This window comes from Microplitis mediator, chromosome 10, assembly GCF_029852145.1.
Source record: "Microplitis mediator isolate UGA2020A chromosome 10, iyMicMedi2.1, whole genome shotgun sequence".
Taxonomy (NCBI): Eukaryota; Metazoa; Arthropoda; class Insecta; order Hymenoptera; family Braconidae; genus Microplitis; species Microplitis mediator.
The window spans coordinates 14337585-14349990 of NC_079978.1; the positions used below are offsets into that span (position 1 = coordinate 14337585).

The following is a 12406-nucleotide window of genomic DNA, read 5'->3' on the forward strand; positions in this document are numbered from 1 at the left end:
TATATATAATTATATATGATCATGTATAAACATATCTGATTATATATAATTAGACCTGACCAATTTTCGGATCCAATCATATATAGATGATTATGCATAATTATATATGATTAGACAAAAACTTTTTTCATCGGGAAGCTGATTATAAATTGGTTATATTGAACAAAAGATATAATCTGGTAAAGAACCAATAACAAGTCAGCAATTTCTTTTTATATATCACTATCCGTAAATAATAAATGCTGACCAGCTAAGAGTTTATAGTGAGTCATCTTTTGACTTGAAAACGACGCCATCTATAAATAATTATTCCGAGCCAACTATGATGTAATAATAAATCGGAATTTCATTCTCGTAAAGCGCCATCTGTAAATAACAGATAATGGCCAGCCATCAGATTCTAATGAGTCGTCTTTGGACTTGAAAACTACGCCACCTATAAATAATTATTCCGAGCCAACTATGATGTAATAATGCAGAGAGAAATCTTCGCTCTGAATAATGAGTCAGGATATCCTGATTAAAAAAATGTATTTGACAGGATTAAAAAGGATTAAAATTTTAATACTTTCAAATCCTTCTAAATACTGTAAATCCTTTTTTAAAATTCACGATTAATCATATTAAATACTTTTTAATACTAAAATAATCGAAAGGAGTAGAAGGATTTGAAAGGATTTAACTATCCCTGTGGAAAAGCTCTCATAAATTCTGATAAGATATTGAATATTTTTTATGAGAATCTATGAGCTTCGAAAATATCTATGAGATTTAAAAAAATTCTCATATGAATTTTTATGAGAATCTATGAGTCAAAGCTTTTGATGTTTTTCTATCATGATTACCGTACTAGATTTTTATAAGAATGAGTAAGATTTTTTAATTTATGAGATTTTGTGACTCGAATTCCGCCAACGATTATGAGATTGAATAAGTACTTTCACTTCTATAAGATTGTTACAGTTTATTCTAATCTATTTTCAATAAGAATTGATCAGGCGAATTCCGAAGTTATAATACTTACAAAATCTCAATAAGATTATTTTTTTTATACGAAATTTCCAGAATTTATAAGTTTTAGTAAGAGTTATCCTAGGAGATAATATCTTATTGAATATCATAAAATATTTGTCATATTTTATGAGAAAATATTTAACATGTATTTCTTCGAAATTTTATGAGACTGAATTAGGAATCACATGGACAAATGCAGACCTTTTTCTCATAAAAATTTTATGAGAATTAGTAAGAAAATCTATAATCGAATTAACTTGTAAAAACTTAAAAGATTTAATTTTAATTTAAAAGCTATGTGATTTATGAGTTTTTGTAAGTTTTAGTTAGAAGGCTATTACTTGTAAAATATTATGGAGTACTTATGAGATTTTATAAATAATTTCCATTCACATAAAATATTAATTTTATCAGATTCATTCAAAAATAATTACTTAACTTCATTTTTTTTTTATTAGAATTTACACCAAAAATACTAATATTATCACTATTTCTTGTACTTTCTACCAAAAATACTTTCGACCAAAATAACAAAAGTTGCTTAAGCCAAGAGAAAAAATTTCTCGGGAGAAAAGATCGATATGGAGAAGGGGATGGTCACCGGTGCTAGGCAGCAGTAGCAGGAGTAGTTCGGTGCTCGCCACGAGATCGCGCCTACGATTTGTAGTGTCCCTGGTAAGACATTTATTTCAGAAGTGTTAAATTCCAAATTTCAATACAATTTTATTCGAGCACTCCTTTGTCATTTGACAGACCAACAAGTACCTGTGTGGGTTGTACTGTAGTATATCCCATAATACATCATGACTTGAATATTTAATATCAATATTTACTTGAGTAATTTTTGATGAATAAATAAACTGACTCAATTTCATAGATTTCTCGTGAATAGATTGCGAAGAGTTTTCCGCGTAAATATTCATACAAATATTCTTGAGTATACATAATGAAAATTTTTTGAATTCATGCTAAAAAATTCAATAATTTAGCATATAAACCTTAATCAATACTACAGAAACTATAACTTAATCAATCTCATAAATTTTTTCGTTACTATATGGAAAATTACTGTACTCACATTGATTAATCAGATTCAAATCTTGTATGATTTCAGAAATCGTCTCATACAATCTTGTTCATTCCCAAAATCCACTCAATTGTAAACTTTACATTTTTCGAAAACTTATAAATACTTATAATCACAATATTACAGCTTCTGTTTCTTATAGATTCTGATAATTTATATGAGAATTTTAAGAAAAAAATTTTTTTCATGCACCATCCATGAGAAAATAATTGTATCAGAATTTTTGAGATTTTCCGTGGACAAATACTGATCGTTTTCTCATAGCCAATTTTTTTTATGAGATTTTATAAGACCTTTTCCACAGGGTAGCATTCAAAATTTCTAATGCTATTAAATACTTTTTAATCCTGAAATAATATTTTTATTTCGTTATCTTTTTAGGATATAAAAGGATTTAACTAGCATTTAAAATTTCTAATGCTATTAAATACTTTTTAATCCTGAAATAATATTTTTATTTCGTTATCTTTTTAGGATATAAAAGGATTTAACTAGCATTTAAAATTTCTAATGCTACCGAATACTTTTTAATCCTGAAATAATGTTTTTATTTCGTTATCTTTTTAGGATATGAAAGGATTCAACTAACATTTAAAATTTTTAATGCTATCGAATACTTTTTAATCCTGAAATAAAGTTTTTATTTTAATATCTTTTTAGGATATAAAAGGATTCAACTAGCATTTGAAATTTCTAATGCTACCGAATACTTTTTAATCCTGAAATAATTTTTATATTTCGTTATCTTTTTAGGATTTAAATGAATTTAACCAGTATTTGAAATTTCTAATGCTATCGAATACTTTTTAATCCTGAAATAATGTTTTTATTTCGTTATCTTTTTAGGATATGAAAGGATTCAACTAGAATTTAAAATTTCTAATGCTACCGATTACTTGTTAATCCTGAAATAATGTTTTCATTCCGTTATCTTTTTAGGATATAAACGAATTTAATCAGTATTTGAAATTTTTAATGCTATTGAATACTTTTTAATCCTGAAATAATTTTTTTATTTCATAACCTTTTTAGGATATAGAAGGATTTCACCAGTATTTAAAATTTCTTATGCTACCGAATACTTTTTAATCCTGAAATAATTTTTATATTTCGTTATCTTTTTAGGATATAAAAGGATTCAACTAGCATTTAAAATTTCTAATACTATTGAATACTTTGTAATCCTGAAATCATATTTTTATTTCGTTATCTTTTTAGGATATAAAAGGATTCAACTAGCATTTGAAATTTCTAATGCTACCGAATACTTTTTAATCCTGAAATAATGTTTTTATTTCGTTATCTTTTTAGGATTAAAAAGTATTTAAAAGTATTTGACAGTTTAAATCATTTCAAATCCTGTTAAATCATGTTTTCAGGATTAAATAGTATTTAACAGAATTAAAAAATTTGAATCATGTTAAATCCTTCTGAATCATATTTTCAGGATTCGATAGCATTCATAAGGATATAAATTTTTTTAATCCTTTCAAATACTTTTGTTTAATCAGGGATTTCATTCTCGTACAGCGCCATCTGTAAATAATAGATAATGACCAGCTATTAGCTTATGGTGAGCTATTTTTTTATTTGAAAACAGCGAAATCTATAACCAATTACTTTGAGCCAGCAGTGAGGCAATGGTGAGTCAAGATTTCATTCTTGTACAGCGCCATCTGTAAATAATAAATATTATTCACTCACGAGATATCGGTGAGCTAAAAATATTCTTGAAAAAAAAAAATTAGCCAACGGTGAGCTCGTTATTAGCTAAATTTGCTAGCTAGTAACGCTGAGCTAGTGACTGGCTCTAAATTCATCTTCATTAGCCAGGATTCTACTCAGGTTTCTCCAGTTTTCTTCACAGTTTAGTATACATTCATCGGATAGATTAATTTTTTTACGTCCATTAGATAGTTTTTGAATCATCTGCTGCTTTTCATAAGCAGCTCTTGCTCCAATCAGTCCCCTGATTAAACAAAAGTATTTGACAGGATTAAAAAAATTTATATCCTTATGAATGCTATCGAATCCTGAAAATATGATTCAGAAGGATTTAACATGATTCCAAATTTTTAATTCTGTTAAATACTATTTAATCCTGAAAACATGATTGAACAGGATTTGAAATGATTTAAACTGTTAAATACTTTTAAATACTTTTTAATCCTAAAAAGATAACGAAATATAAAAATTATTTCAAGATTAAAAAGTATTCGGTAGCATAAGAAATTTTAAATACTGGTTCAATCCTTCTATATCCTAAAAAGGTTATGAAATAAAAATATTATTTCAGGATTAGAAAGTATTTGGTAGCATTAGAAATTTTAAACACTGGTTAAATCCTTCTATATCCTAAAAAGATAACGAAATAAAAAAATTATTTCAGGATTAAAAAGTATTCGGTAGCATAAGAAATTTTAAATACTGGTTCAATCCTTCTATATCCTAAAAAGATAATTAAATAAAAAAATTATTTCAGGATTAAAAAGTATTCGGTAGCTTTAGAAATTTCAAATACTGATTAAATTCGTTTATATCCTAAAAAGATAACGGAATGAAAACATTATTTCAGGATTAAAAAGTATTCGGTAGCATTAGAAATTTCAAATAGTGATTAAATTCGTTTATATCCTAAAAAGATAACGGAATGAAAACATTATTTCAGGATTAAAAAGTATTCGTTAGCATTAGAAATTTCAAATATTGATTAAATTCGTTTATATCCTAAAAAGATAACAGAATGAAAACATTATTTCAGGATTAAAAAGTATTCGGTAGCATTAGAAATTTCAAATAGTGATTAAATTCGTTTATATCCTAAAAAGATAACGGAATGAAAACATTATTTCAGGATTAAAAAGTATTCGGTAGCATTAGAAATTTCAAATAGTGATTAAATTCGTTTATATCCTAAAAAGATAACGGAATGAAAACATTATTTCAGGATTAAAAAGTATTTGGTAGCATTAGAAATTTTAAACACTGGTTAAATCCTTCTATATCCTAAAAAGATAATTAAATAAAAAAATTATTTCAGGATTAAGAAGTATTCGTTAGCATTAGAAATTTCAAATACTGATTAAATTCGTTTATATCCTAAAAAGATAACGGAATGAAAACATTATTTCAGGATTAGAAAGTATTCGGTAGCATTAGAAATTTCAAATAGTGATTAAATTCGTTTATATCCTAAAAAGATAACGGAATGAAAACATTATTTCAGGATTAAAAAGTATTCGTTAGCATTAGAAATTTCAAATATTGATTAAATTCGTTTATATCCTAAAAAGATAACAGAATGAAAACATTATTTCAGGATTAAAAAGTATTCGGTAGCATTAGAAATTTCAAATAGTGATTAAATTCGTTTATATCCTAAAAAGATAACGGAATGAAAACATTATTTCAGGATTAAAAAGTATTCGGTAGCATTAGAAATTTCAAATAGTGATTAAATTCGTTTATATCCTAAAAAGATAACGGAATGAAAACATTATTTCAGGATTAAAAAGTATTTGGTAGCATTAGAAATTTTAAACACTGGTTAAATCCTTCTATATCCTAAAAAGATAATTAAATAAAAAAATTATTTCAGGATTAAGAAGTATTCGTTAGCATTAGAAATTTCAAATACTGATTAAATTCGTTTATATCCTAAAAAGATAACGGAATGAAAACATTATTTCAGGATTAGAAAGTATTCGGTAGCATTAGAAATTTCAAATAGTGATTAAATTCGTTTATATCCTAAAAAGATAACGGAATGAAAACATTATTTCAGGATTAAAAAGTATTTGGTAGCATTAGAAATTTTAAACACTGGTTAAATCCTTCTATATCCTAAAAAGATAATTAAATAAAAAAATTATTTCAGGATTAAAAAGTATTTGGTAGCATTAGAAATTTTAAACACTGGTTAAATCCGTTAATATCCTAAAAAGGTTATGAAATAAAAAAATTATTTCAGGATTAAAAAGTATTCAATAGCATTAAAAATTTCAAATACTGGTTAAATCCGTTTATATCCTAAAAAGATAACGGAATGAAAACATTATTTCAGGATTAAAAAGTATTCAATAGCATTAGAAATTTCAAATACTGGTTAAATTCATTTAAATCCTAAAAAGATAACGAAATTTAAAAATTATTTCAGGATTAAAAAGTATTTGGTAGCATTAGAAATTTTAAACACTGGTTAAATCCTTCTATATCCTAAAAAGATAATTAAATAAAAAAATTATTTCAGGATTAAAAAGTATTCGTTAGCATTAGAAATTTCAAATACTGATTAAATTCGTTTATATCCTAAAAAGATAACGGAATGAAAACATTATTTCAGGATTAAAAAGTATTCGGTAGCTTTAGAAATTTCAAATACTGATTAAATCCGTTTATATCCTAAAAAGATAACGAAATGAAAAAATTATTTCAGGATTAAAAAGTATTCAATAGCATTAGAAATTTCAAATACTGGTTCAATTCATTTAAATCCTAAAAAGATAACGAAATTTAAAAATTATTTCAGGATTCAAAAGTATTCGGTAGCATAAGAAATTTTAAATACTGGTGAAATCCTTCTATATCCTAAAAAGGTTATGAAATAAAAAAATTATTTCAGGATTAAAAAGTATTCGGTAGCATTAGAAATTTCAAATGCTAGTTGAATCCTTTTATATCCTAAAAAGATATTGAAATAAAAACTTTATTTTAGGATTAAAGAGTATTCGATAGCATTAAAAATTTTAAATACTGGTTGAATCCTTTTATATCCTAAAAAGATAACGAAATAAAAACATTATTTCAGGATCAAAAAGTATTCAATAGAACTAGAAATTTCAAATGCTAGTTAAATCCTTTTAAATCCTTCTACTCCTTTCGATTATTTTTGTATTAAAAAGTATTTAATATGATTAATCGTGAATTTTGAAAAAGGATTTACAGTATTTAGCAGGATTTGAAAGTATTAAAATTTTAATCCTTTTTAATCCTGTCAAATACATTTTTTTAATCAGGGTCTTGTAGAAATTGTTTTAACATGTTGGATTAAAAAGATATTTGCTCGAGTCGGTTGCCGATCGTCTAAAACATTATCCTTAACATATTTAAAATAATTTTCAGAGCGGGATGAAGTTGAAACATAATTGTTTGAGCCAAAATGTTTACGCATGACGTTTGTCCATGATGGAAACTGTTTAAACAATTTTATCAACTTTTCTAATATCCCAACTAAGTGATAAGGATTAACATCATCAAAATTAATAGAACTATTTGAATGAATATTATTTGGGGTATTTTTGACAAATTTATCAATGTAATCAGATAAATCAAGATCAACAGATGAATTCGATAGGCCGAAATCATGATTTTCTATTTCTTCATCATGGCAAAATAAATGTGTGTCACAAAAATTTTGTTTATTACAACTACTACTGTTTTTGAGTTTTTTATAATCAATAGCCGTATCGTCGAATTTAAAAGTTTCTAATTTTGTTAAAATCCATTGTATATCATTTTTACATCCGTACTCATTTTTGCTAATATTTAACAAAGCTTTCATCATTTTTTCAATATCTAGAAGATTTTCCATAGTACTCATTAGACCAATAGCTCTTAAATATAAATCTTTAATTACAGATTTAACAGACGAAAAACATTTGTGCGTTGACACACTGTGAATCAAATGGGCAATGTCAATTCGTACATATAGCTGCGTTAAAATTTTGCTTTTCCCGATTAAAAATTTATAACAATTTGACAAATACTGCTTGTACGTCATATTGCAAGAGGCTAAACATATACCATTTTGCAAAGCTTCCGACATATCGGTTACTATTTCTAGAGGTACTCTGGCTTTCGATGAAATCCACTCATAGAGCAAAAATGCCACAATTTTAGTATCATGTCGTTCAGATAACATCTGGCAAACTGGAACGATTAAAGAGTCTATATATAAGTCACCATTTGATATAAAAATATCGGGCCATTATGATAATTTTCAGCAGAAGGAATTTTCCGGACTACACTCCCTGTAGCGTCTATTGATATAATTGGCTTTAGTGCTAATAAATCATTATATAGATCAGTTTGCTGATGAGTCCAATACATAACGAAAAATTTATCGAATCCTATTTGCTTAATAATATGACTAAATTCAACGTTATTATGTTTTAGATACTTCAATGAATCCCACATACTTCCCTGTATACCAAGACGTATTTTTTTGCCTTCATAGCGAATTTGATTTAGAACCGGTGCATTGGGAATAATAGGAGGTGCCTGCTCACTATATTGTTGGTACTTTTCAATGAGATTTCTTTTGTACAGCTCACCTTTTTTCAGTTGCAATTCTTTCGCAAACTCACGTCTCTGTTCACCGGCAATAGGTCGTTTTTTTGAGTGAGGAATGTTAAGTATATTCGCTGTATGGATTAACATAGATACATTTTCATCTTCATTAAAAGTAAAAATACATTCCCCAAGAATAAGCAGCTTTACACAATTTTTCAGTGCATGAACCTGAAATTTTCAGAATAAATTTATCAATATTATCTTCTGTATTAAGGTGATGAACATATTATTGCGAGAATTTGAATGCGCAAGGTAGTTTTTGTGTAATATATACTAATTCTGTAATAATAGCAGTCCAGCCATTTTTTAAAATATAATACTTTTTATTATTATAATCGAATTTCTCGATTGGTTTAATTTTTAACCACTCTTCTTTCGTAAAATTAATGTTGAAGCCTATAAATTTTTCTTTACTATCAGCGACGCCAATTGATTCTTCGTTTTCTGAAGAGATAATGCACTTATTTTCAATGGTATGAAAAAAATTCAAATTTCTCTCTTTTAAATACCGATTGAAAATGTTATTACGATTTTGTTTAAAATCAAAGTATAATGCAATAGGTGATTTTAAATACTTCCCAGATGGACGTTTCCAAATTTGACAAATTTCTGCCCAAACAGGATTACCTCTTGGTTTTATTTCACCACCATTGGAACAAATATCAAAATTTACCACTCGATTAATAACTATCCCAAATGGGAGAGCAGCCCAAGACGTCATATACGTTCAGATCCGTTTAGCGACTCAAGTCAAATTTTTAAATATTATTTATAAAAAAACAATTATCGAACAAAAATTAACTTTGATCAAACAATCAAGAATAAACGACGAACAAACGGATTAGTAATAAAAAAGTTATGAAAATTAATTTGCCCCCGCCAATTTAAGAGAGCCGGCTTTGACATACTTCATGTTTATTAGTAATAGCCAAGTTCACATCCAACCGTATATGCTTATCAGCGCCTCTTTAGTTGGTTTTTGAACTATAATTTCGCAGCTTTTTGTGGACACGGACACTTTTGAAACTGAAGTAAAGCCCCATTCAAAGAGACTGCTCTTTACCTCTACTTTCTATAATAAAAACAAAATATTTTTATTTTAACCTAAAATTTTTTGAATCAATGAAAAGTAGGTAATAACATAAATAAACTTATTTATTTACTCTTAATTGATATTAAGCTGTAAGTATTTTAATTTTGATAACAAATTTTTTATAAAATGTAAAAATTTTTAATGAGTGAATGTAATTGACATGCGGCATTTTTTTATATTTCGGAATAAATAAATACAATGTAAGTAGGATAGAAATTAACAAATGCGTATTTAGATCAATGAATAATCAGTACACGTGTTTTTTTTAATTTTATCATTTTAATTTATAAATTGTCTCATGTCTACTACATTCACACTCACAAATTTTAAATAGAAAATTTAATTTATTAAATTACTGCCTGACTGATTATAATAACGATGTGTCTTATTTACAGAATATCAATAATATTTTTCAACAATGGCAACAAAACGTAAAGCAACAGACACTCAAGTTCCAGCTGAAGAAAGTGATTTATTATCAATAAAACCATTGGGTGCTGGTCAAGAAGTAGGAAGATCTTGTATAATGCTTGAATTTAAAGGTAAAAAAATAATGCTTGACTGTGGTATACATCCAGGATTATCAGGAATGGATGCTCTACCATTTGTAGATTTAGTTGAAGCAGATGAAATAGATTTATTGTTAATATCACATTTTCATTTGGACCACTGTGGTGCTTTACCATGGTTTCTACAAAAAACAAGTTTTAAAGGCCGTTGTTTTATGACACACGCGACAAAAGCTATTTATCGTTGGTTACTATCAGATTACATTAAAGTAAGCAACATAGCTACTGAACAGATGTTATATACCGAATCAGATTTAGAATCGAGTATGGACAAAATAGAAACAATTAATTTCCATGAAGAAAAAGATGTTTTTGGAATTAAATTTTGGGCTTACAATGCAGGACATGTATTAGGTGCGGCAATGTTTATGATTGAAATAGCTGGTGTTAAAACTCTTTATACTGGAGATTTTAGTAGACAAGAAGATCGTCATTTAATGGCTGCTGAAATTCCAAATGTTCATCCAGATGTTTTGATAACTGAATCAACATACGGTACACATATTCACGAAAAAAGAGAAGATCGTGAAAATAGATTTACTAATTTAGTTCACGAAATAGTTAATCGAGGTGGTAGATGTCTGATTCCTGTTTTTGCTCTTGGTCGAGCTCAAGAATTACTATTAATTTTAGATGAGTACTGGAGCCAACATCCAGAGCTTCATGAAATACCTATTTATTATGCATCATCACTCGCTAAAAAATGTATGGCAGTTTATCAAACTTATGTTAATGCTATGAATGACAAAATTCGTAGACAGATAGCTATTAATAATCCATTTGTATTTAAACATATATCCAATCTAAAAGGAATTGATCATTTTGATGACATTGGTCCTTGTGTAGTAATGGCATCACCGGGTATGATGCAAAGTGGATTATCACGAGAATTATTTGAGTCCTGGTGTACAGATTCAAAGAATGGTGTTATTATTGCTGGATATTGTGTTGAGGGAACATTAGCTAAAACAATATTATCAGAACCTGAAGAAATTACAACAATGAGTGGTCAGAAGCTACCACTTAAAATGTCTGTTGATTATATTTCATTTTCTGCTCACACTGATTATCAACAAACATCTGAATTTATTAGAACTTTAAAACCACCTCATGTAATATTAGTACACGGTGAACAAAATGAAATGAGTCGTCTTAAAGCTGCATTACAACGTGAGTATGAAGATGATCCTAATACTACAATGGAGATACACAATCCACGTAATACCGTTGCTGTTGAGCTTAATTTCCGTGGTGAAAAGACAGCTAAAGTTATGGGAACACTTGCTATGAATACACCAAAGCCAAACGAAATTTTATCTGGTGTTTTAGTTAAGAGAAATTTTAATTATCATCTATTGGCACCATCAGATCTTTCAAAGTACACGGATATGACTACAAGTCAGGTTGTTCAACGGCAAGGTATCCATTTCAATGCTCCATTGTCAGTTCTTAAGCATCTTCTTACGCAGATAGCTGGAAATATTGATATCATTGACGATAAAAAAATGCGTGTTTTTAAATGTGTCGATGTTATTGTGGAGGGTAAAATAATAATAATGGAATGGGTTTCTAGTCCTGTTAATGAAATGTATGCTAATGCTGCTCTTACGGCAATTCTTCAAGCTGACATGATGGATACAGCACCCCCTAAAACACTATCCGCACCAACAAAAATGGATCGTATGCATTTCAAAGAGTGTCTTATTGAAATGCTCCAAGATATGTTTGGTGAAGACTCTGTACCAAAAATATTCCGAGGTGAAAAATTATATGTCACTGTTAACAACAAAAAAGCTCATATTGATCTTGTGAGTCTCGATGTTTCTTGTGTTGAGGATGAAACATTCCAACAAATTGTGCAGACTGCAGTATCAAAACTGTATCAATCTCTTGCACCACCTTGTGATTTAATATAATTCAGTTAATTATTATTTATTTTTATATCAGACAACTAGAATTAATATTAATGTACAATAAATTTATATTTAAAATAAAGTTAAGTTTTTTTTTTTCAAGTATCCATTATTGAATATTATTTAGTTTAAAAAAAAGGAGACTTACTTGTTAAAACAAGTTATTGGTTGAAAATAAAAATCGACACCAACACCAATACAGATGACATAAATAACAATAATAATCAAAATGATATCAACAATATTAAAAAGTTGAAAAACTATATAAAAATATTTATTTTAAAATTTTCAATTTATCTTTTCGATTTAATTTGTAGATTTTATTTTGAATCTACTAATAAGAATAATAGTTATTATTATATAATTAATATATAAGGAT

General features: G+C 27.3%; 1 protein-coding gene across 3 annotated transcripts; it reads left to right on the forward strand.

The window, feature by feature from the left end:
* The first annotated feature begins 9460 nt into the window (after positions 1-9460).
* LOC130676047 (cleavage and polyadenylation specificity factor 73) lies at positions 9461-12365 on the forward strand. 3 transcript variants are annotated; one of them, XM_057482014.1, is made up of 2 exons: positions 9461-9581; positions 9941-12365. In XM_057482014.1, exon 2 carries the CDS (start codon positions 9964-9966, stop codon positions 12028-12030), a length of 2067 nt encoding a protein of 688 aa, XP_057337997.1. In that variant the 5' UTR covers positions 9461-9581; positions 9941-9963; the 3' UTR covers positions 12031-12365. The 3 variants fall into 3 exon arrangements, with proteins under 3 accessions (XP_057337997.1, XP_057337998.1, XP_057337996.1); XM_057482015.1 differs by having other exon boundaries at positions 9463-9585; XM_057482013.1 differs by having other exon boundaries at positions 9477-9634.
* The last annotated feature ends 41 nt before the right edge of the window (positions 12366-12406 follow it).

Excerpts from the sequence above, each read along its gene's own strand:
- LOC130676047 (XM_057482014.1), top strand. The coding sequence starts at position 9,964 with ATGGCAACAAAACGTAAAGCAACAGACACTCAAGTTCCAGCTGAAGAA.